The sequence below is a fragment of the Notolabrus celidotus genome, chromosome 17 (assembly GCF_009762535.1).
Source record: "Notolabrus celidotus isolate fNotCel1 chromosome 17, fNotCel1.pri, whole genome shotgun sequence".
Taxonomy (NCBI): domain Eukaryota; kingdom Metazoa; phylum Chordata; class Actinopteri; order Labriformes; family Labridae; genus Notolabrus; species Notolabrus celidotus.
The window spans coordinates 14,373,880-14,398,033 of NC_048288.1; the positions used below are offsets into that span (position 1 = coordinate 14,373,880).

The following is a 24,154-nucleotide window of genomic DNA, read 5'->3' on the forward strand; positions in this document are numbered from 1 at the left end:
ATTTGCATCTTTGAAACATCTTTCTTACATTGAAACTTATTTGGTGGCACCTGGTGATAATCTCGTGGCTCTTGATTATACCTGAGAGGGACACACTTACCCACTGACACTAAGCACATGAACACACACATCCCAGGTGCCCAAGCATGTAAGTGTGATTAAGTGTGATTTATGCTTATTTAAGTCATACAAAGAAGATGACAAGGGAATACATACAATAGTCACGGGCCTCACAATGAAGCAGTGTAAAAACAACTGTGAAATATCTATTTTTGATTTCCAGAAATAAAATAAAATTTTCACACATATGAAAGTGTGTTTTAATAGTTAAAAAATATGTATGTATTCTCTTTTAGATGATCGAGTCCAGATTTGACATGAAGCTGTTTTGGATCAGGACCAGGTTTCATTAACCCTCCCCCAAATAGCTGAATCAGAAGCTAACTTCAGAGTGGTCGCAAACGCAGGTAGTGTCAATCTTCTTGTATAACTTCCAGTATGAAGGCTCATCTGCAGATTTCACTCATGACAATATTTTATCAAACTATTGAATTAATGGGGCGCTGGTGGCCTAGTGGTCTAAGCCCCCCACATACAGAGGCTACAGTCCTCGGCCAAGGGGTCCCCGGTTTGCTTCCCGGCCGGTCGACCATTTCCTGGATGTCTTCCTCTGCTCTCTGCTCCCCACATTTCCTGTCTCTCTTCAGCTGTCCTATCAAATAAAAGCAAAAGGGCCAAAAAACATGATAATAAAAAAAATTAAAACTAATCATGGAATAAATCATGGTTAAAAGTTACCCTGAAATGAAAACAGTTCCATGAATTGATGTTAAAACTGGCCTGACATGATGGAGGCTGGTCTGAGCCTGGGACTTATACCGGTCTTTGTACTCTATTTTAAAGCATAGGCGTTTCTAGCCCATTTATGGGGGTGCTGAAGCAACCCTAAATTGAATCCCAGCACCCCTAAAATTTGAGAGATTTTTTTTTTACTGTATGTCCTAAAAACAAGCTAGAAAAGTTTAAAAACCATACAGTACTGGGTACAAACGTAATATTTCAATAACAAAAATACAGCAGTATTAGTATTATTAGTTTATTATTATAATTTTTTAATTTTTATGTAATTTTTCATCTAGTTGAATACAATCTATTTGTATATTATTGTCAGTCCAAAGAGGGAGAGATGAAAAAGGGGAAGGAGAGGAGAGAGTGCAAGATCAGATAGAACCAGGTAAGAAAACAAACAGAGAATAGTGGCACGCAAAACTTATCAAATTATATGATACAGACAAGAAGGAAAAAGGCAGAGAACAACAAAAGTCCATTTCTGTTAATGTGTTTTACATGCTGTGCATTGCATTTTAAATGAAAGTCCAAAAAATAACTCCAATGTCAATTTTTTGTATTTTTGGTACTCACTATAGGGGGCTGGTTTACTCCAGAAACATACATACTGTTTATGTATATGTTGACGAGCTGCTGTATCAAAATGAGTCTTCTTTCCCCAGAAATTAGGGTTACCATATGTTACTTTAATGATTCCAATCCATTTCTCTTTTGCTGGGGCTCAGCATTTAAATAACCTTTATCAGATTTGATGGTTTAGTCACAGACTTTCCCAAAAAGTTTTAAACTTTTCTTTCACAAATGTGGGAATGAAATTGCATTAAAATGTACAAAACAAGTGAATTGTATCTTGCCCGGCCGAGCAGCTCTCTGGGTGCTCAGCACCCCTAAACATCCGATCCTAGAATCGCCCCTGACTGGCAGTAACCTTAGTTCAGGTGAAAGCTCAGTAAATCTCAGAGTTTAAACAGGTTCATACACCTTCAGGACCCTGAATGTCTCTGTCTATACAGTGATCATCTCCTCCAACGTTTTTATTACAGCAGCACCCTGTTAAGATTCCAAAAGATCATCCTCCACTTTCCTCGTTAGAGTTTCTCAATAATTTATGGGAGTTAGTCTGTTAGCACAGCGACAACATGAGGCCACTGTTATACAATAAACTCTAACGTCCTCTGCTCATGCAGCTATGGTGACACATCAAGAAAACAATGTTTGTGTCTCTGTATGTGCAGGTATATGTGCCAGGTGGTAGCTGCTCTACAGGTAACAAGAGATAAACCTCAAAAGTCCTCCACCTGATCCACCTGATCCTACTGCCACAGAGAGAACAAGAGTCAACAAATGTTTAACTCTAAAAACCCCTCTTATTTCTGTCTAACTAACAACATCAGGCCCTTAAACTGATCCCAAGCTTATCCAATCTCAGTATAAGTGACCGTTACTGTAATTTGTCAGAAAATTATGTTGGGTCTGAAATCTCTGATTTGTATACCTTATATAGATAATGTGACGTGGGATTTCATGCAAGAATTCTTTGAGTTCAGCTGTTCTTTCCTGACTGAAAGCCAAGATGTCAGAAACACAAAATCATAACTTCTGTCATAGTCGACCATTAACTACTAATCACTTCTTTGGAAGTAAAAGAAACACCACATGATGTGAAGAACAAACCACCACACCTCAGGTTGAACTTCTGTGGAACATGATAATACAAATCCTTAAACCATTGACTTTTCATAATTCTTCCGTGAAGCCACTTGAACTCATGTGATTTCCTGCAGAAACTCCATCCCTCCAGAGATTTGATCATCACATAAGCTTTATATGAAGATTTTCTTCAGCCACAAAAGAACAAAAATCAAACAAGCAGTGAGGCTACCTCCTCAAACAAGACTTCACTTATCTCTAAAGTTCTTGTGCTCTCTCTGTACTGACCAAGAAGTAAAAGAAGTGGGTTCTGATGTTTTAACAGAATAGTCCTCCTCTCTGTAACTGTCCTGAGGGTTGGATGAGTCCTCACATTTCACAAATCATCACACGTTTAGTGTAAATCAGACTTCAATGAAGATCGATGTCTACAATTGATCTATCATCAAACAAGCAAAAAACTGAGCAAAAAATCTAAAACCTCTACCCAGGGTAAGAGAGAAAACCACGCCATGAACTGGGAAGACCCAAGGGTTGTCCCCTCAGAGAGTGACCAGTGTTAGATAAGGCCGTAGACATCAGGAAGTGGCCAAAAGGCCAGTAAACTGGGATGAGGGGGTCTACATGCTGTCACACACCTGAGACAAAAATGCTAAGATTCCAAATATCATCCTCCACTTTCCTAGTAAGACTTTCTCAATGATTTACATCTATAATTTACTGTCAGCACAGCTGCAGAGAGGTTAACCTGCAGAACCCTAAACATCCCTCATTATGTTTTGTAATGTTCAGGAACTGTGAACCTCCTCCCACGTATTACAACAGAAAAATGCAAAGAATTTAAAAGGTCATCCCCCACTTTCCTCGTTAGAATTTCTCAATGATTGAATGTCAGCAAAGCTGCAACATCACTGCTTTGCAATAAACTTGAACTTCCTAATGGAGTTCATTTAGGCCACCTGTGTTCTTTTGTTTGCAGGTAGAAAGAGGGGGTGAGCTGGGTCTCTGTACTTTATGTTGACAGCTTAGTTTATGCTTATTTTCGCTATTTTCTGTTTGTGCACTTTATCATGAGTTGATTATCCTTTTACCTATAAAGGTTAAACTTACTTTTTTGTGCATTAGTGATTTTTGCTTTTAGCGCGTCCGACAATAACTAGGCCCAACGTCAGCCTCTTAGCGGCTGTTGGCTCTTTATAGTCGCTACAGTGCCCGTCTGGCCCAATGGGAGTTGAACACAGAGACTGGCAGTAACCATAGATGGTAGGCAGTAACCCTCATTTCAGGTAAATCTCAGAATACAGAGAGGTTAACCTGCAGGACCCTGAATATCCTTCTTTATGTTTTGTAATGTTCAGGAACTGTGAACCTCCTCTCACTTATTACAACAGAAAAATGCAAAGAGTTTAAAAGGTCATCCCCCACTTTCCTCGTTAGAATTTCTCAATGATTGAATGTCAGCAAAGCTGCAACATCACTGCTTTGCAATAAACTTGAACTTCCTAATGGAGTTCATTTAGGCCACCTGTGTTCTTTTGTTTGCAGGTAGAGAGAGGGGGTGAGCTGGGTCTCTGTACTTTATGTTGACAGCTTAGTTTATGCACTTTATCATCAGTTGATTATCCTTTTACCTATAAAAGGTTAAACTTACTTTTTTGTGCATTAGTGATTTTTGCTTTTAGCGCGTCCGACAATAACTAGGCCCAACGTCAGCCTCTTAGCGGCTGTTGGCTCTTTATGGTCGCTACAGTGCCCGTCTGGCCCAATGGGAGTTGAACACAGAGACTGGCAGTAACCATAGATGGTAGGCAGTAACCCTCATTTCAGGTAAATCTCAGAATACAGAGAGGTTAACCTGCAGGACCCTGAATATCCTTCTTTATGTTTTGTAATGTTCAGGAACTGTGAACCTCCTCTCACTTATTACAACAGAAAAATGCAAAGAGTTTAAAAGGTCATCCCCCACTTTCCTCGTTAGAATTTCTCAATGATTGAATGTCAGCAAAGCTGCAACATCACTGCTTTGCAATAAACTTGAACTTCCTAATGGAGTTCATTTAGGCCACCTGTGTTCTTTTGTTTGCAGGTAGAAAGAGGGGGTGAGCTGGGTCTCTGTACTTTATGTTGACAGCTTAGTTTATGCACTTTATCATCAGTTGATTATCCTTTTACCTATAAAAGGTTAAACTTACTTTTTTGTGCATTAGTGATTTTTGCTTTTAGCGCGTCCGACAATAACTAGGCCGAACGTCAGCCTCTCAGCGGCTGTTGGCTCTTTATAGTCGCTACAGTGCCCGTCTGGCCCAATGGGAGTTGAACACAGAGACTGGCAGTAACCATAGATGGTAGGCAGTAACCCTCATTTCAGGTAAATCTCAGAATACAGAGAGGTTAACCTGCAGGACCCTGAATATCCTTCTTTATGTTTTGTAATGTTCAGGAACTGTGAACCTCCTCTCACTTATTACAACAGAAAAATGCAAAGAGTTTAAAAGGTCATCCCCCACTTTCCTCGTTAGAATTTCTCAATGATTGAATGTCAGCAAAGCTGCAACATCACTGCTTTGCAATAAACTTGAACTTCCTAATGGAGTTCATTTAGGCCACCTGTGTTCTTTTGTTTGCAGGTAGAGAGAGGGGGTGAGCTGGGTCTCTGTACTTTATGTTGACAGCTTAGTTTATGCACTTTATCATCAGTTGATTATCCTTTTACCTATAAAAGGTTAAACTTACTTTTTTGTGCATTAGTGATTTTTGCTTTTAGCGCGTCCGACAATAACTAGGCCCAACGTCAGCCTCTTAGCGGCTGTTGGCTCTTTATGGTCGCTACAGTGCCCGTCTGGCCCAATGGGAGTTGAACACAGAGACTGGCAGTAACCATAGATGGTAGGCAGTAACCCTCATTTCAGGTAAATCTCAGAATACAGAGAGGTTAACCTGCAGGACCCTGAATATCCTTCTTTATGTTTTGTAATGTTCAGGAACTGTGAACCTCCTCTCACTTATTACAACAGAAAAGTGAGAGATCAAAAGATCATCCTCCACTTTCCTTGTTAGAATTTCTCAATGATTTACTGCCAGCACAGCTGCATCATCTGAGGTCATTGCTTCACAAAAACGCGAACTTCCTCTGCACATGCCTGCATACATGCTCGTGCAATGTGAGAGTTAGGTGATAGAATAAACAGAGTGATTGATACAACAAATGATATGTGAAATGTGTGATTGGCATTTTTGAGATAAGAAGAGAGGAGATTAAGAAATAAAGTGACACACATTACAAAAAAATGATTTCACAATATATTACCAAGAGTACCAGCTAACTTAATTTCAATGAATATCAGTCTTTAGCAATTATATTGCATCTCACTGTGACGACAACAACTATCATCAGTCGAAAAGCCAAGAGACATTCGCCCAGGCAAGAACTTATACAGGGACATGTTGGACATATATCACGTGCTAGCTTCTCTGCGCTGGCTCCCCATAAAATCTAGAATAGAATTTAAAATCCTTCTTCTGACCTACAAAGCTCTTAATGGTCAGACACAGTCGTATCTTAAAGAGTGCCCTATTACCCCTCTGGAACACTACGCTCCCACCTTGCAGGCTTTGTACTTAAAGCTGGGGTTGGCAGTCTCGGAAAAATAGCATGAATTTGAATGTAGCATTCCCCTCCTCCCTCAGAGCTCCTCCAAAACGACAGCAGAACAGCAGGACGGGATTTGAATGGTTTAAAATTTTGGCACCCAAAAAACGGTGATTGGTTGGTGTTTTCCCAGGTTTACTCTGGCTGTAGATAGCAGCTTTTCTTCGCTCTTTTTTAAGAACACATTATGTATTGATTGCCATCAGGACATAAAGATCATTTTAACCAGTATAACAAAAAGTGTATCTAAATCTGATTACCAACCCCAGCTTTAAAGTCACTCAATGGAGATAGCATTCAGTTATCAGACACCTCTCCTTTGGAATGATCTAGCAATCAGGGTCCGGGGAAGCAGACACCATCATAAAGAAGAACTTAAAATGCTGCCAAATAATTTGTATTCATAGGAATTGTAGACAGTAAAAAAACGAGACAAATGGAGGATCGGTCTTATCATGAGGGGAGTGAGTTCACTAAATGTTCCTATTTCTACATACCATACCTTTGACAGTTGAAGCTTTCCAAACATGAGGGTAATGCAGAGCAACATTTCCAGGATTTGGGGGTGTTGATATCTGCCTAAAAACTACAAATGTTGCATAAAATCTGCTTTAAATTTCTGTGACTTTAGTGATCAATATAGTGATCAATATAGAATGACACAATCTGACATATACAGCATGGCAAACATTCACCTATAGGAACAAAGTAAACTGAATCTCTAACATGTCGTGAATCGTTAGTCATGGGGCACGCCCAGCTGTCAGGACATATACATGAGTCAAATGCAGTACATTTAATCCTCCCTTTAGTTTGGACAGAGAAAGTTAAACATACACATTTCACAATGCACTGGAGGAGGACTGTGAACCTGATGATCAGTGTGTGAAGGAAAGCTGTTTATTGCTCAATATTCTCTAACGGTCAGCTGGACAGCTTAGAAAACATATCTGATTTATATGGACTAGAAAAAGTTGACTTCTTTCAGTACTTGCAAATTAGAGCTTATTTCAATAAGGAGGTTAAACCTTTAGAGAAATCTGATTCTGAGCTTGTTGATATCTTTGTTGATATGTACAAAGGCAAGGGCACAAGGAAGCTAGTCTTAGTTTACACACAAGGGTTCAATCCACTAAGACACACACAACAAACAAGGTTAGATTAAAGTGGGAGAAAGAATCTAGACTTATTTTGGAGGAGGATTGGCTAAATATGTGTTCTGTGAAGTCCACCTCCACCAGCTCAGGTCTTTGGAGGGATTTCTGTTGGCGTAATGTAATGAGGTATTTTGTAACCCCAAAAACAAAATGTATACAAACAGCTGAGGTTGGAAAAGGTCTGTGTTGGAGGAAGTGTGGAGAACAGCAAGCAGACCATTTTCATATATTTTGGAATTGCCCAAAAATCAAGTCATATTGGGGGGGGTAATTAAGGCATTACAAAACATTTTCGGTGCAGGGATTGACTGCTCATTCTCAACAATTTATCTGGGTAACATCGCAGCCCACCTCAGTTAAGGATAAATACTTGCTGAAGATTTTATTAGCATCCAGCAAAAAGGCTGTTACACCAAAGTGGTTGCAGCTCAATCCTCCAACAGAGACTGAGTGGATATAAATCGTGTCTAGTATTGAAAATATGGAAAGAATGACTTACTCACTAAACCTTGTAACAGAAAAGTGTTTGCATAATTGGGAAAAATGGACTGTGTACGTAGCATTGAAGGATTAATAAGCCATTAATGCATGAACTGACTGTATTTCCACTATTATAACAAGGATGTATAGATGACCTCCTGTTTCTGTTTCACTGAGCTGTGTTGTCTAACTATGCCTGTTTACAACAAATAAAGTATAACAAAATAAAAACAAGACACCACAGAAATGATCACAAAAAGTCTGAATGATTTATTCAGTTATCTTGTACAAAATAGTTCCTTTATGACATACTCTACACATGATGACCTACAGTATGTAAACAGTATGGAGTGATGGAGCAATGAGTAGACATGATTATTGGTAGTTTGTGTTTAAAATGAGACTGCAGCCTGTTAGAGCTGGTGCGCTGTCTAGTTTCCGCTCCCTTTAAAAGTAACCAATAGGCTCGTGCTCAGTCTTTGATTCCTCCATCTTACTCAGTGAAATTTCACCTCCATGACACGGAAGTTTCTGATAAACACAGAGGTGGATGTGTTCGTCTCCTCCCACATGGACCTGTAAGGAAGTGGAGAGTTTAGTCTTAGAGGATCTTTGAACCCTGTCACAGATTGCTTCAAATCCATTTAAAGGAAGCAGAAACCAGCTGATCACTGATCAGGTGAATACAAACATTGTTAGTTAATGACGTATCCAACAGTTCCCGTTTGTTTGGAATCACATTGGAGTCCTTTAACCCTCCTGTTATGTTGCGGGGGCCAAACTGACCCTTTTTTAAGTCTATTTTAGGCAATATATGCTGTCCAAACCAGCTAAATGCAGCATAAAAATCTGAGCAGCATGTGACAGAAGAGGTGTGGTGTAAACATATCAACAGCACTTCATAAAAAAAAAGAAAAGTAAAATAAAATAAAATAAACAAAAATCTACGTCATGTAAAACTATTGTATTATATTTAGGTCTTTCCAATGTACATTACAAAAAGTTTTAACATTAATTTAATGAAAACCAGTGAGTTATCCTCATTGAACCATGATCTGTGAGAATTAAAGAACACCAATGAACTAAATCTTGATTTAAATGGTTAGTCATGGAGTCAAAAACTTGGGATTTTTTGGGGGGTTCTGACACTTTTGTATATTTGAAAATGCCCCGGGTCAATTTGACCCAGGAACATTATTGCTGTATCGTGATGAACTGTGTTTGCACAGTGGAGTTTTCGAGCTTTGACACTTTTGCGGTTTTATAAACATTGTTTGGAGTCTGGAGATTGAAATGAAATGTAGCTCTAGCGAATGTTCAGACAGGAAGACTATAAAGCAGTCACAGTAGTTGTTTAACTCTCCTCTCCCTCGTTCAATAGCTCACCCTCTTCCAGCTACATGCTCCAGAGCAGTCATTGGTTAATCAGCAGCGGCTATCATCCAATCTCAGTGGCACGCCCTTATCATCAGCCTATCAACTTTCTGCTGTCTTTTTAAATGTGTCTCTCTCTCCAGCTAGTTCCTTCTTGCATTGATGGTGCACACCCCTCCACCTCCCCCCCTTACGCAAAAGATTTCTGTGAAGTTTCATTATTCATCAAGTTGTAATAAATAACCTTTAATCTTCAAACTGTGTCTCTCCTGATTGAAATCAACACTTTAAAGCTACAGGCCATAAGTGTTAATAAAAAGTATTTGGTTTGAATGAAACAACAGTTTTCTTAGAGTTAGTACTCTTATAGTGAATTAGAGTGTCTGCCTTGTTCAACCCAATTCAAGTATGCTGGTGTCAGTGTAAAACTAAGGTGGTGTGCCCAGTGGCGGTTCTGGGGAGGGGCCAAGAGGGGCCAGTGCCCCTGTAAAACTGATTCTGGCCCCCCCTCCACACCAAACAAATATTATACAATAAAAAAAGCTTCGGTATTGCGCCAATGTTACAGGTGGAACACATGCGTGTGGCACTTGGTTCCAGTCCCTTAGAGCGCTAAGGCAGCCAAACAGCTGCTGTCAGTCTGCATTTTGATATAGTACACAGTAGTGTATATGTCTAGTATATAGGGATGCACTGATGTTTTGCCAGTTTGTTCTCAGCCGGTCCTCGCCCTTCTTAGTCTCTTTTGTCAGGGTTGAATGTGTCCCTCTGACAACACCCTTGGCCCAGCGCCCCCCCCAAGTAAAATTGGTCTAGAACCGCCTTGATCATTGAACTCAATGCTTTTAAATAACATCTACCTTAATGAAGTAGTTGGTCCCAGCCACGCACTGCGTCGCGTACTTCTTGGCCACGAACACACCATACTCCTTCCCTGATTTTGCCTCTGCATGAGCCTTTACCTGCAGAGAGAGAGAGAGAGAGAGAGAGAGAGAGAGAGAGAGAGAGAGAGAGAGAGAGAGAGAGAGAGGAAACAAAGTGAAACTGTTTACAGTGCGAGAGCTGATTCAAGATGTGAAAGTCGAAAAGAACTAAGCATTTAGTTCCTACTTACGCTGTCACAGATACCCTGGACTTTCTCGTCGGCATCTTGTACCGATCCGGTTCCTCCACACATCATCTTGAGAGGTTTTAGTGAGACAGTTCAGAGACAAACAAACGAACCCGAAGTGGTTTGTGTCAGTCAGGCGGACAGGCTGAGTCAGGAATCATGTGATGCTGTGTCTGGGAGCGTCATTGGACTGTACCATCTGGGAGGGATGGGGGTGGAGGAATTTCTTAACTGAAGTCACAAAGCGACTACAAATATATAGTCTATACATATGAAGTTAGTGTGGAAGGAATACATTTTTGTGGTGGTTTACTTTCAAATGTCTACATTTGTAGAGGTCAAATTTAGAAAGTGTACTTTAATTGTCCTCCCCTGTCCCATACCTAACAGACCATGTTGGTTGATCCAAGGCGTGGCTGTGGTCATGCCGTTTCTTTCATCAACAACAGGGAGACAGGTTGGACCATGAAACGCTCTGAAATGCGGTTTCCATGTTTGGGGAATTTGAGGATCGAAATGAGTCATGCATTAACCAAACACTTCTTGTTTTTTGTGTTCCCTCTTTCTCGAGTTATTCCTGCTGCATAGTTTTGCAGTAACTATGCTCAGAAAACAAACAGTAGGTTACCATGAATCATAAAACCCTCTTTGTGGTCCAGTCATGATTAATGTTCTCGTGCTGCTGTTTCAAAGCATGATCCAATCCATCCTCCTGTACTGTTTCACCTTCTTCTACAACATGTTATCTGTTAAAAACAAGGCCGGACTCACCACAGCTTCAAAAATAATCAGTCTCCCCACACACCAAACCTCACACATTTAAAGGTGACATATTACGCTCTTTTTCATCAAAATATATTGGTCTAAGACAGGCATGTCCAAAGTACGGCCCGGGGGCCAATCATGGCCCATGGTCCATTTATTTATGGCCCCAAGCTTCCATCTTAAAAAGTGTTATTTATAGCACAGCACACCTTCTGAATCATCTGTACATTTGCAGTTTCTTTCAAGCGCACTAACAAAACTAAAGTCAATCCAGAAATGTCTCAAAAAGCTTCATATGGACTACTTGTATAAATCCAAAGCACTGGGAATTCTGCAAGATGGCAATAAAGAAGAAACTCTTAAAGTTGACACATTTTCATATTAATGTTTTTATCATGATGTGAAAATGTTCTTGATGAACACTATAAGTTCAGAAGACACAAAAGAGGACACAAGACAAGATCAAAATTATGAAATTGTGCAGAAAAGGCTAAATTTGGTGCATAAAAATTGTAAAAATAACGTGGAAAAGAAGTGTGATGAAATCCAGATAGTGATCCTGCCATAGAAAAATAATGATACAATATTTTTCCCAATATTGCCCGGCCCTAATAAAAACCATTTTCCTCCAGAAGAAGATAAAGTTAGCTAATGTTTATGTGGCTTGTGGAGAACTGAGGACTACCTAGTTACTGATTTATTGACAAATCATTGAAAATAATAGTTTTTAAATAGGAATCATAAAAGTCATATATGAAATATCTAAGTCTCAGTAGGAGCCACTGGCCCTGAGGTATTCTGACAACATCAAATGTTGCCCTCTTTGAAAAAAGTTTGGACACCCCTGGTCTAAGAGGTCCCCAAAACATGTCTTTAAAGTTTATGCTCAAAAAAACACTTTGAAATCAGATTTTGGCATGCCTGAAAAAAACTCTTTTTCAGCCCTGCTCAGAACACTCTGTTTTCTCTCTGACCACGCCCCCTCAGGAAGTGGATATCCCCTCGGCTCTCCTAATGTTTACATGTTGGCTGAATATACACGGCTGCTCACAGACCCACGTTACTTCAACCCTCTGAATTTGATCCAGAATCTGATCCTGATGGAGAGGCGCCTGCAGCAGGACCTTTCTGTACGATTGGTCACAGATTTAGTGTTTCTTGTTTTTTTTATTTGTCAGTATGTCGACGTGTCTTGGTACACAGCTACAAACATGTAGCTATGTGGCTATGCTAACTAGCGCTAGCACTTTTCCATGAAAAATCAAAATCATGCACTAGATCTTCAAATCTGCAGACGTAGGGAGTAAAACCGACCTTTGTGACAGCCTACAACTAGCACTACAACCCTCCTAAGCTCCTTGTTAGCACACATGTGTGCAGGTAATGAAAAACGGATGAGGGGTTGAGTTGTATTATATACAGTCTATGGGCTGAACAAGCTCCGAGCTCTGACTTCCGTTACAGACCGGATGGCGTTATGACGTATGAAAAACACTGAAAACTGAAATGTCTCGTTTCAGCACACGTTTACAGAAAGGTGGAGAAATCAAAACAGGGGCAGAATGTTTTTTCTTCATTTTCAGGGGGTTTGTAGACATGCCAGGGACACATATTTCAGGTAGAGAACCATTAAAAAGTCGATTTTGCATGATATGTCACCTTTAGAAACAAGGCCAAACTCACCACAGCTTCAAAAACAATTGGTCTCCCCACACACCAAACCTCACAGATTTAAACAACAGGGCATTTAGACGCATCGCAACCTCAATAGAACAGGACATCACACATCCACTAAAAACCCACCTCATCCCACTCCCCTCAGGGTGCCAGTGGCGGTTTTGAGGAGGGGCCAACAGGGGCCAGTGCCCCTGTTAAACTGAACCTGCACCCCCCTGTGGCCCCCCCTCCGCACCAAACAAATATTATACAATAAAAAGAGCTTCGGTATCGAGCCGATGTTACAGGCGGAACACATGCGTGTGGCACTTGGTTCCAGTCCCTTAGAGTGCTAGGGACTCATGTTGAGTGTAAACAGCCAAACAGCTGCTGTCAGTCTGCATTTTGATATCGTACACAGTAGTATATATGTCTAGTATATAGGAATGCACTGATGTTTTGCCAGTTTGTTCTCAGCCGGTCCTCGCCCTTCTCAGTCTCTTTTGTCAGGGTTGAATGTGTCGCTCTGACAACACCCTTGGCCCAGCCTGGCCCCCCAAGTAAAATTGGTCTAGAGCCGCCACTGCAGGGCGCAGGTACAGGGTACCGAGGTGTAGAAGGGCTTGCCTTGGCAAGAGCCTGATCCCTGCTGTTATAGGGACCCTGAACAACAGGCCTCACTGAGTAAAACCACTTTCTCTGTTTGAGTGTTGATGCCTCTGTTGATAGTTTGTTTTGTAGAGTTGAACAATGTATGTTTTTCGTGAATGTGTTTGTCTATGTCTGTGGAAACACAGAGGGTGCTGTGGAAAATAATTTCCTCAAGGGGACAATAAAGCATAAAGTCTAAAGAAGTCTGGGACAAATCTCTCATTTCCTCATCCAACAGTTCCAGACGAAATGGTTTACTCTTGGTTCCTTAAAAACTTAATTCTGAATATTTGCTGAGGTGGACAATACTGAAAATCAAGTACAATTTTGAGACACTGAAGTTTCCATTGAAGGCTTCACAAAGCTGTCTTACCGAGTGTATTTCAGATGCAAATATTGAGCCTACGACCTCAGACCTGTATGTTTGACACCTTTTTGAACAACACTTATAATAATAATGATAATAATAATAACTTTTATTTGTAAAGCACCTTTTTAAAACAAAGTTGACAAAGTGCTTTCCATAAGCAACAAATCCACAACATCCGTTATCTTGACCGCTTATCCCATTTTGGGGTCTCACACACACACACACACACACACACACACACACACACACACACACACACACACACACACACACACACACACACACAGGCAATTTAGAGTGACCAATTCACCTGGAGAGCATGTTTTTGGACTGTGGGAGGAAGGCGGAATACCCAGAGAGAACCCACTCATGCACAGGGAGAACATGCAAACTCCACACAGAAAGGCACCTGCCCGACCGGGTACTTGAACCAAGAACCTTCTCGCTGTGAGGCAACAGCGCTACCCGCTGCACAACCATGCCCAAATCCACAATAACGAAGAAAAATAATGTAAACATATCAGCGGTCATATATAAGAACAGACATTTTGCTATGATACTGTGAGATAACACTAAGATATGATTTATATAAAAGATTGATTTTGAAAAAGTGTGTTTTAAGAAGGGAGTTAAAAGACGAAACTGATTGGGCGAGCTTTATCTCTTCTGGTAGACTTCCAACAGGACACCAAAAGCATATCAACCCACATCAGAAGCCCCTTCCAGCTGAATTGGAGAAAACTCTTGGTATCAACTTTCTGCAATACTGTAAAATATGACTCTATTGAAATCCGGGTGAGTGCTCTCTGACTGTGTCCACCTTTTTTAGAAGGAAAACAACACAACCATCAGTTGTGCAGGGAGAGCTCCAACCTAATCATGATGGAGTACAAAAAAGTGAGTGTGAACCTGATGAGGACATCTGCTGGACAAACATTAGAAATACAGGAGCAGTGATAACTTCACTGTGATGAACATAATAATTCTGTATCAGGAAAATAAATTTCACCTTTGTCATATGTATTAAAACACCTACAGGCTCTCAGGTTGAGGGTTTAGCTGTCAAGGTGAACAAGGATGGGATCAGTCTTTAATGGAGTTTCATACAGCAAAACTTTTATTAGATGACATTTTATACAAACATTCATTTTCCCCAGAGGATGAGACAGACAGTTTATCTGACACAGTCATGAGGTCGACATTTTTGGTTTTAAGTGAAACACTTTTTAGCGACTTTTAAATCGATTGCATCAAAACTGTGTCCTGCTTTTTGTGCTCTCCAGAGGATCACTTCTTTGGACTTTAGTGTGCTGCAAGTAACATATTTTATATTCATGTCTTCAAAAGCAGAGAGCAAAGGGTCGAGGCCAGCGATCGCTGTGACAAAGACTAATGCCTCTGTAAGTGGGACACACGCCTTCACTGCTCAGCTGATCTGGCGCCCATTGTTAGGATTTCTAGTCTTGGTTTTCCTGTTAAGATAAGATAAGATAAGATATTACTTTATTAATCCCTCGAGGGGAAATTCAGTTGTTACAGAAACCCAGACATAAGTACTATCAAGAAAAAGTTTCAATAAGTAAAATAAAATAAAATAAAGATAGAATACAATTTAGATATATACAATGTTACAAATGGAATTTAGATTAAATAGCAGTAATTACAGGCAGTATTAAAAATGTTTCAGTAGTGAAAGGTTGACATGGTGTGATTATGGTTGGTAATGACAGATTAAGCAATAAATAAAAATAAATCTGGGTATGTAATATGACTGTGAGTTGTAGTAAACAATAATAATGTAATATAACATAATATAATATAGCAAGATAATTATATAATACAGTATATTATGCATTATAATGCCAGCAGCAGTCAAGAATGTCAGTTCAGGATGAGATGATGGGGTGTGGCAGACAGAGCAGGGATGGTGTGGATCTGTTCATGGAGGGGGGGGTTGTCAGTGGTCAGCATGGTGCAGTCTGTAGCCTCCGTTACTACCGCACAATTCAGGCAGCAGAAAAATAAAGAAATACATTTTTTCCTTATTTAAAAATTCTTAGTTTTTGTAAATCAAAAACCTGTCTAAACAACATGTTCTTCCTCTCTCCCTCATGTATCTCTTTTGTAAAGCAGGGGTTCCCAAAGTGTGGGTCAGGACCCCCTGGGAGGTCGCAATACAAAAATGTGGGGTTGTGAGATGTCTTCCATAATGTCTTTTTTTTTTAGGTAATCTAAAAATTGTACATTTTACCCAATATAGTAAAAAATATTGACAAAAATAACAGCTAACCTTGAAATAAAACCTTGATAATAGAAAATGTAATGAGTTTTCTGCCTTTCTTTTTGCCAGATGACTCCTAAGTTTAGAGTTAGTGAACAGTTACTTATCAAAAGCATCAGGAGCATTAGGTTAATTCATAAAGACACAGGATACACAGACACATGCTCATATAGGTAGGCTGATTTTCTGCAGACCAGCTAAATGAAGCCACATTAAATCACTTTGAGGGACAGTAGGGGTCACAAGTCTTTGGCACAGACTTTGGGGGTCGCGGGCTGAAAAGTTTGGGAACCCCTGATGTAAAGAACAGTATTATGTTTAGTTTATGTATTACTACGTGGACAGAGATCTCAGGGTCAGGAAGGAGATGCTTAATGCTGAATTAAGTCCAGGGGTGACTATAAGGTGGCACACACCAAATGTGTCCCCTTACAACAGCTTCATTGTCCTGTTATATACTACAAAGGACACACAGGGGAGGACACATAGATGAAACATGTCCAGGTCAAAGGGGAAAAGGCACAGATAAAAGAAAACTGTAACAAGGGTTTAGAGCTGTATGTGTTAGGTATAGGCTGACATAATATCTACTACATTGCTCTTCAAATGTCAAAGCTGAACAGAGCCTCCCTTTCTAAAGCAGTATTCGTAAATAAGATCTCAGAGGAGGTCTGAAAGAGTTAAATCACCAAAATCATTTTCGGCCTTCTTCTTGATTGTGTGGTGCAACAGAACTACACAGGCAAAACTCTTACAAAACTCCAGAGCCTGCAGATAACAGCTCTAATGCACTGCTCCACTGAGGCAGTGGATAGTCACGCTGACTGAAATAAGATTCTTTCAGCAAATTTCAGGCGGCAGAAAAATGAAGAAATAGATGTTTTTGTTATTTAAAGATTCTTAGTTTCAGTAAATTAAAAACCTGCACATTCTGTGTACACTGACCTGAAGTGGTAGTCTGTGAAATGCTTCCCTAAGTGAAAAATATAAGTAGAAAGTGGAGGTTACTGAGCAGAAAGAGAAGTTTCAGATATTTTCTTAAAGGAACAAATTATTGTTATGTGCACAAATCATTATCTGTCTGGAACAAGTTATCTTGGGTGCATAAGTTCAATCTTAGGCTCACAAGATAATACTGTATCTTGCACAAGATGTCAACTTTTTGTCACCACAAGTTAATGCATTGCACGCACAGGTTATTGACTTGTTCTCACAGGATTATTTTCTTGTGGACACAATTTTTAAAAAATCACTTTTTGGGCCAGCAGGGTCTCCTCAGATTTGAGCTTCTTTTTCTTTATTTGCATAACTGGCCAGATTATCTGCTTTGTCAAACACGACCAGTTACATTTATTTTGATGCACTATTTTAAATTTATCTTACATCCCATCATACATAGAGATACCTTTAAAGCAGGGGTGTACAAACTTTTTTCAAAGAGGGCAACATTTGATGTTGTCAGAATACCTCAGGGCCAGTGGCTCCTACTGAGACTTAGATATTTCATATATGACTTTTATGATTCCTATTTAAAAACTATTATTTTCAATGATTTGTCAATAAATCAGTAACTAGGTAGTCCTCAGTTCTCCACAAGCCACATAAACATTAGCTAACTTTATCTTCTTCTGGAGGAAAATGGTTTTTATTAGGGCCGGGCAATATTGGGAAAAATATTGTATCATTATTTTTCTATGGCAGGATCACTATCTGGATTTCATCACACTTCTTTTTCATGTTATTTTTTTTACAATTTTTATGCACCAAATTTAGCCTTTTCTGCACAATTTCATAATTTTGATCTTGTCTTGTGTCCTCTTTTGTGTCTTCTGAACTTTTAGTGTTCATCAAGAACATTTTCACATCATGATAAAAACATTAATATGAAAATGTGTCAACTTTAAGAGTTCTTGTGTTTCTTCTTTATTGCCATCTTGCAGAATTCCCAGTGCTTTGGATTTATACAAGTAGTCCATATGAAGCTTTTTGAGACATTTCTGGATTGACTTTAGTTTTGTTTGTGCGCTTGAAAGAAACTGCAAATATACAGTTGATTCAGAATGTGATTAATTTCTGTGCTATAAAGAACACGTTTTAAGATGGAAGCTTGGGGCCATAAATAAATGGACCATGGGCCATGATTGGCCCTCGGGCCGTACTTTGGACATGCCTGCTTTAAAGTCTATGGGAGAGACCTCACCGAGGCCCAATATTAAAGTGACCTCAGACACTACAGTAACATTTCCAACCTGAGGATGGCGTAATATCTTACCTTGTGTAAAGAGAAGAACACGGAGAAGTGGAGAAGCATGCCGTCTCTCCTCAGCAGGCTGATGACAGCTATTGTCTTCAGCATGCTGTCCTTCGTGCTGTCTCGAAGCTTCTGTCAGGCTGCAGCGGGAGTCAGCCGCAGATCCTACCCGATCATTGGTCCCGATATTCGGACGTACACAACCCGGAGCCCAGCCTGCGGAGGAGCGTCTGAAAACGGTACAAATATGTTCTGGTCATCTTAGTCGAGCAAGAATCATCCTCTAACCCTGCTGTATTTCTTTTATTTCTTTTTACTCAATTTAACAACGTTTACCTCTGTTTCATAGAGCTTCTCTGTACAAACAACCTGTGGTGCACGGGTTCCCAAAGTGGGGGTCGTGAACCCCTGGGTGGTCGCCAGACAGTAATTGGGGGTGGCGAGATTTTTTCTTTTAAGTAATCTAAAATTCGTATAATGCCATTACTGTAAATGCATCTTTAAAAAGTGATTCATTCAGAAATAAAACCTTGCAAATTATTTTTTTTCATTAGTTTTCTGCCTTTCTTTAGATGACTCTTGGGGTTATAGTTAGTTTACAGTTAGATAACAAAAGCATCAGTAGCAGCGGTTAATAATAATAGTAATACATTTTATTTAAAAGCGCCTTTCTCAATAGGTCACTTAAAGCTGCTGTGAAGAACTTTTGATTTATATCAATTTTGGCGTCCCATTGTGGACAAAGTGATACCCCTTATCTCTTGTTCTGTACATGCAAAAGTAGTGTTTTCAACAAAAACCTCACCCTGCTGTCTTGTAACAGCCAGATGTATCACTCAATGTGATTATTTGCCATGAAAACAGACGAAAAAGGATGTTTCTAAAGCCAAATGTCAATCATGTGGTCTGACACCTACCCCCTCTGAGTGGTTTAAGGCATTAAAAATGAAAACAGAGAAGATATCAGTGTTGTTGTTTATGGTTTTGTTTGATTTTGAAGGTCATAAAGAGGCATCAGTGTTGGTTTCAGTCTGTTTCTCAGCTGGTGAAAAACTCCTCATAGTGCCTTTAACAGAGGGATTAAAAACACAATAAATAATGTTGGCTGATATTTCATAAAATATACTCTGTTGATGTTCACTGTATAGCCATAAAGAAGAAACATTTACAAAAGGAAGGAAATTAATCCTGTGCTTGGCTCCTTTACTCTAGTTATGTAAGTAATACCAACAAAATCTATTGACCCTGTAGTTGTACGGAACTGTAATTGTGTTTGTCTCTGCCTTGTTTTCAAATAATTGTAAAATTCAATGAAAATAAAGTTTAAAAAAATAATAATAAATAATACAAATAAAATAATAAAAACAACAAGCAAAAGTAACACCAAGTTAAGATAAAGCAGTGAAATTATACAGATAATGCAGCTTGGAGCAGATGGGTTAATTCAGATCAGCACTGGAAACACAGCCATATGTGCATGTAGGTGGCTACTTTTCTGCAGATTAGCTGGATTAATAATATATAATAATAATAAACTTTATTTATATAGCACTTTTCTTAACAAGGTTACAAAGTGCTTCACAACAAAAAAAGCAGAGAATTACAAAGCATAAAAAACTGTGCAAACGGGGAAGAAAAAAGACAGATTTTAGTTTAGTGAAGTATGCTTCTAATGTTCAGACAGAAATAATTGAATAACTTTTTACTGCTACATTGACAGAGTGTATCTTCTTAAGTCTGGCACTGATAGTAGCAGTCCAGACAAAATATCTCACCTAACTAAATCCATATTTAAGTTTGTCCAGTATTTTTTAGTTGTAGGCAACATTATCTTGATATGTATAGAAGCCCCCAGCAGACATACCCAATGAGCAACATTGAAATTTCAACCATTTTTCAACCAGCAAAAAAAAAAGTTATAATATCAATAAAACACATTTTGTCTTTAAATTTCAATTCTACGTTAATTTACAGAATAGAGAAATGATTACTTATTTTCATAAAAATCATGAATACTGCAGATAATGTGCTGCGTCGTATTAAAAGATGGTCCAGAGATGTCTTAAAGAGAGCAGTTTTAAACACTCATCACATGCTCAGACACAGCTTGATGCTGCCTGATGTACTCCATGAATCTGTGAGGATGAGGCAGCTTCTACAGATCCTGGAGGCGGACAGTGATGAGTGCTGGACTCACTCGTGGGCGTCTAAGTCTAAGTTATGGACATCAGTTTTTTGAAGGAGACTGTGATGTGTCCTACTCATTTTTATTTCAGCTGCTGTGCTGAATCCTGTGTCAGAAGCGGATTTGTGAAATATGATCGAAACAGAGACACTGAATCGTTGTCAACAAATAGATGTCATTAAATGTTGTGTTTGTCGAAATGAAATTGTTCACTGTGAGCCAGTATTCATTGCTTTTTCAGCAATCAGATGTTTTTTGAACATTGTTTAAAAAATGCTCACTGGGTGCATTCATACTATATCACTATATCATCTTTCACAGTGTCCAGCCTATTCTTTATTTCTCTAGATTGATGGAAATTATCCTGTGGTCTGGAGAAAACTAGCTTTGCATCTTGAGGTGATGATATAAGATGTGGGGAAGAACTAAATTAATAAGTTCATTAGATGTAAGATGCCATTATTTACTACTTATAATTACTGGGACTGAAGCACGTTTTAATGACTGTTTCTTGTGTCAGAGTGTTGTGATGCTAATATATGATGTACCTCATCACTGCTCACAGCACTGACTCACTGAAAGCACAGAAAATGTGTATTCAGTGTTTGTCGTGTGATTGTTTGAAACTGAAGGTTTTTGTTGACTGGCGTTTTTGTTTCATGAGAACAACAATGGTGAGTGAAAGGTTACCTGCGTTAGATGAGAGGTGTAGTTATCACATAGAAACAGCATCACTGAGCAGCACTGAAGAATAACTCTGTTACCCTAAAGATAATGGAAGGTGGGTGAATGTGAAGCAGTCTTCAGGCGTCTGTTGTGACTTTTTTTTAACTTTAAACTAAAGTGTGTTTATACTCATGTGTCCCAGCTTCAGAGGTGACCTACTCGCAGCTGAAGACCATGCTGTCCACCAGAGACATTCAGCTGTTCGACGTGAGAAATCCGGATGAATACGAAGCTGGACGCATCCCAGATTCTGTCAACATCCCACGTCAGTGTTAACTATACATGTTCAGGGTACAGACAGTGATTTCCAATGTTTTTATGTTATATAATTTGTATTCATCAGTGGGTCAACTGGAGGAGTCTCTGAAGCTGTCCCCTGAACACTTTGAGCAGAGATTTGAGGTGAAGGCTCCGGGGAAAGATGACGACAACTTGGTGTTTTACTGCAAGAGTGGCAAGAGGAGCAACACTGCGCTGAATATTGCCCATCAGCTGGGATTTATGAGGTAAATAAGAGCAGATATACATGTACACAGAGGACGCATATCCATCCAGTGCTGCAGTGAATGAAGCTCCTGTGAGGAACCTTCTGGTTGTGTTGATTTTCGCGCCCCCTGTAGACAAAGCAGGGTGATTTATATCTTTGCAGATTTGTAATGTCCAAGTGTAAGCCCTGTTTTCTAGCAGAAAAAATTAAACCTTCATTTTAAATGTCTGATGAGCAACTCACAGTGATGCAATGATACATTGGTTTCATGGGCTTGAGTGTCTCGGTTCTGATCAGGTTATTTAAGGCAGGGGTTCTCAAACTTTTTGGGGCCAGGGACCCCTTACAGGTGAGAACATTTTCCAAGGGCCCCTCATAATTGTAACATGGATTAAGCACATGCTTACCACAATTCTCACTCTTAGATGCCCTTGGAACTATTTGAATTGTAAAACTTATCAATCTAAACACTTCAGACCTGTTCCATAGTGATAAACAGAAAACACTTCGCCATCTGTGTTTTCTGGCGGATGTATTCCTCGCTCTTTCGCTGGAAAGAGTCCTTTGTTTTCTCGTTATATTCCGGGTGATCAGATGTCGCTTTAGCTTGGTCGGCTTCATTCGCTTCTCAATTTAGCTAGCTTGGGCTTAGCATCACTTGACGATGTTAACTGATTTAGAAATGGCTCCATGCTCGCGATGTAGTAAACAAAGCTAAGTAATGGCAGGAACAGTTGTGAACGGAGTGAAGTGTGAATGAGTGATACGTGACAGATTGATGTGAGTGTCACAGTCATATTAGTTTCTATTGGCCCAAAGTTAACTAGGGTGGGAGTAATGGGCACAATATGCTGGTTTCATTGGCTCAAATGGTCCTCATCTGTATATATGCTGTTTTTAATGACACAACACAATTTTATAATTTATTAGAATTTGTTTATAATTATTTCACGGACCCCCACTCTGTGGTTCGCCGACCCCACTTTGAGAACCACTGATTTAAGGATCCTGTTTTTGTCTTGTTAACATCATACCCTGAGTTCAGAAAACAGGATGAGTCCTTACCCAGGTTTGGAGGAGCCTGAATCTGCTACCTGGTGACACTGCGGCATTCATACACCTTGCCCTGTTTTGTGACAGCTGCCTACCATCTGCACAGGTGCGGCCTCAGCCAAGTGTCAGTATCAGCAAACAAACGTCTTACTTCTGGAGCGACGATGGAACTGTGTTTGTTTTTAGTAAGGAGATAATTAAATACTAAAGGAAGCGAAGACCAGTCACAGCTGTGTCATTGCTCCTTTATTCTGGCTGACTGGCATGCGCTGAGGACATGTTTCATATCTCCTGTCGCTCTCTTCTCCTTTTGCTGGAAATGAGGTGGATATGACATATCTGTTTTCCCAGGTTTAACATGATATGATCAAAACCAGATTAAGGCTCAGAACCAGGATACTCAGGTCCATGTGAACACACTCACTTGCTGTCAGTGAGTTTCAGTAATTATAATGACAGAGACACAGTCAGTGTTGTCTTTCACGTAGAGGCATCAGCACTCGTTTCAAACAGTTTTATCGACAGGTGAGTGTCTTTACAACACACTCACTGAATACATGTGAATCATTATGGTGGCAGTGTGTGCCCTGTTGAATCTCACCATGAGCACACGTTATTTATGTAATTATTAAACAGTCCCAGAGCTCTAACTAGAGGTCAGTGTACACACGCTGCTCTGCTTTGATGACCTTTCAGTGGAAAAACAAACACCAGCGTCAGGGCGACTCAGTTCTTGTGTTGTTGTGCTTCTTCCTCAGGGTGAGACATTATAAAGGAGGATTCAGTGAGTGGGCAGAACAAGAGGGGAAATAATCATCACCAAGGTAAATCGACAAACAGCCGGATCAAAGCTACAGAACAGGAATGTGACCATCTGTTGCATTAGAGCAATGTTTTTATCACATGGACTGGAAACGAATCACAGCTGGGATTTACTGCTCCTTTAAAGCTGTTTTCCTCAGATGTTTTGATGTCGGGTCACATTGCTGTGAAGAAAAACTGACTAATGTGAAATAATTGATGTTAATAAAACCTTATGAACATTTCAACAAGTCTCTCTCTGTCTCTGTCCACCCACAGATTGTCCCAATAACACACTGTAAACACAGTTTTTACTGTTTCTTCAGCAGTATGCAGGCTTGACTGAGTTTTTTTTTGCAGGGAGCATTTACACTGCATTTTGTTCTCTCTTATTTGGGCTTTTATGCCTTTATTGATCAGACGGTGGATAGAATAGGAAAATGAGGAGAGAGTGGGAATGACTTGCAGCCAGGACTACAGGTCTGAGTGGAGCCGCCTGGTTCTGCCTCTGGAGTGAGGGATTTACCTTTCAGGCAGAATTAAAGAAAAAAAATCTGTTCAGCCAAAGTTATTTTGAACAGACAATTCAAATTAAGCAATCCAAGTGTGAAGCAGTTCAGAACAGAGCGATGCGTTATTTTCTGGGTGTACATAAAAA

General features: G+C 39.7%; 2 protein-coding genes and 1 long non-coding RNA gene across 5 annotated transcripts; 1 reads left to right on the top strand and 2 right to left on the bottom strand.

Moving 5' to 3' along the window:
* Nucleotides 1-8,030: 8,030 nt before the first annotated feature.
* On the bottom strand, nt 8,031-10,428 carry LOC117829276 (cystatin-B-like). Its single transcript, XM_034706906.1, has 3 exons — nt 10,274-10,428; nt 10,020-10,121; nt 8,031-8,361 (listed from the first exon to the last, which is right to left on the bottom strand). The coding sequence occupies exons 1-3, from the start codon at nt 10,337-10,339 to the stop codon at nt 8,233-8,235; spliced, it is 297 nt and encodes a 98-aa protein (XP_034562797.1). The 5' UTR covers nt 10,340-10,428; the 3' UTR covers nt 8,031-8,232.
* A 4,378-nt stretch (nt 10,429-14,806) lies between these two features.
* Nucleotides 14,807-18,697, bottom strand: LOC117829277. Of its 2 annotated transcripts, XR_004634594.1 has the most exons (4): nt 18,581-18,697; nt 18,266-18,474; nt 16,939-16,961; nt 14,807-15,184 (listed from the first exon to the last, which is right to left on the bottom strand). It is a non-coding gene; the product is annotated as an uncharacterized LOC117829277 (long non-coding RNA). The 2 variants fall into 2 exon arrangements; XR_004634593.1 differs by lacking the exon at nt 16,939-16,961.
* si:ch211-161h7.8 (thiosulfate:glutathione sulfurtransferase) lies at nt 18,166-23,744 on the top strand. Of its 2 annotated transcripts, none has more exons than XM_034706902.1 (4): nt 18,166-18,483; nt 21,298-21,420; nt 21,499-21,661; nt 23,454-23,744. In XM_034706902.1, exons 1-4 carry the CDS (start codon nt 18,303-18,305, stop codon nt 23,506-23,508), a joined length of 522 nt encoding a protein of 173 aa, XP_034562793.1. In that variant the 5' UTR covers nt 18,166-18,302; the 3' UTR covers nt 23,509-23,744. The 2 variants fall into 2 exon arrangements, with proteins under 2 accessions (XP_034562793.1, XP_034562796.1); XM_034706905.1 differs by lacking the exon at nt 18,166-18,483 and adding an exon at nt 21,094-21,210.
* The last annotated feature ends 410 nt before the right edge of the window (nt 23,745-24,154 follow it).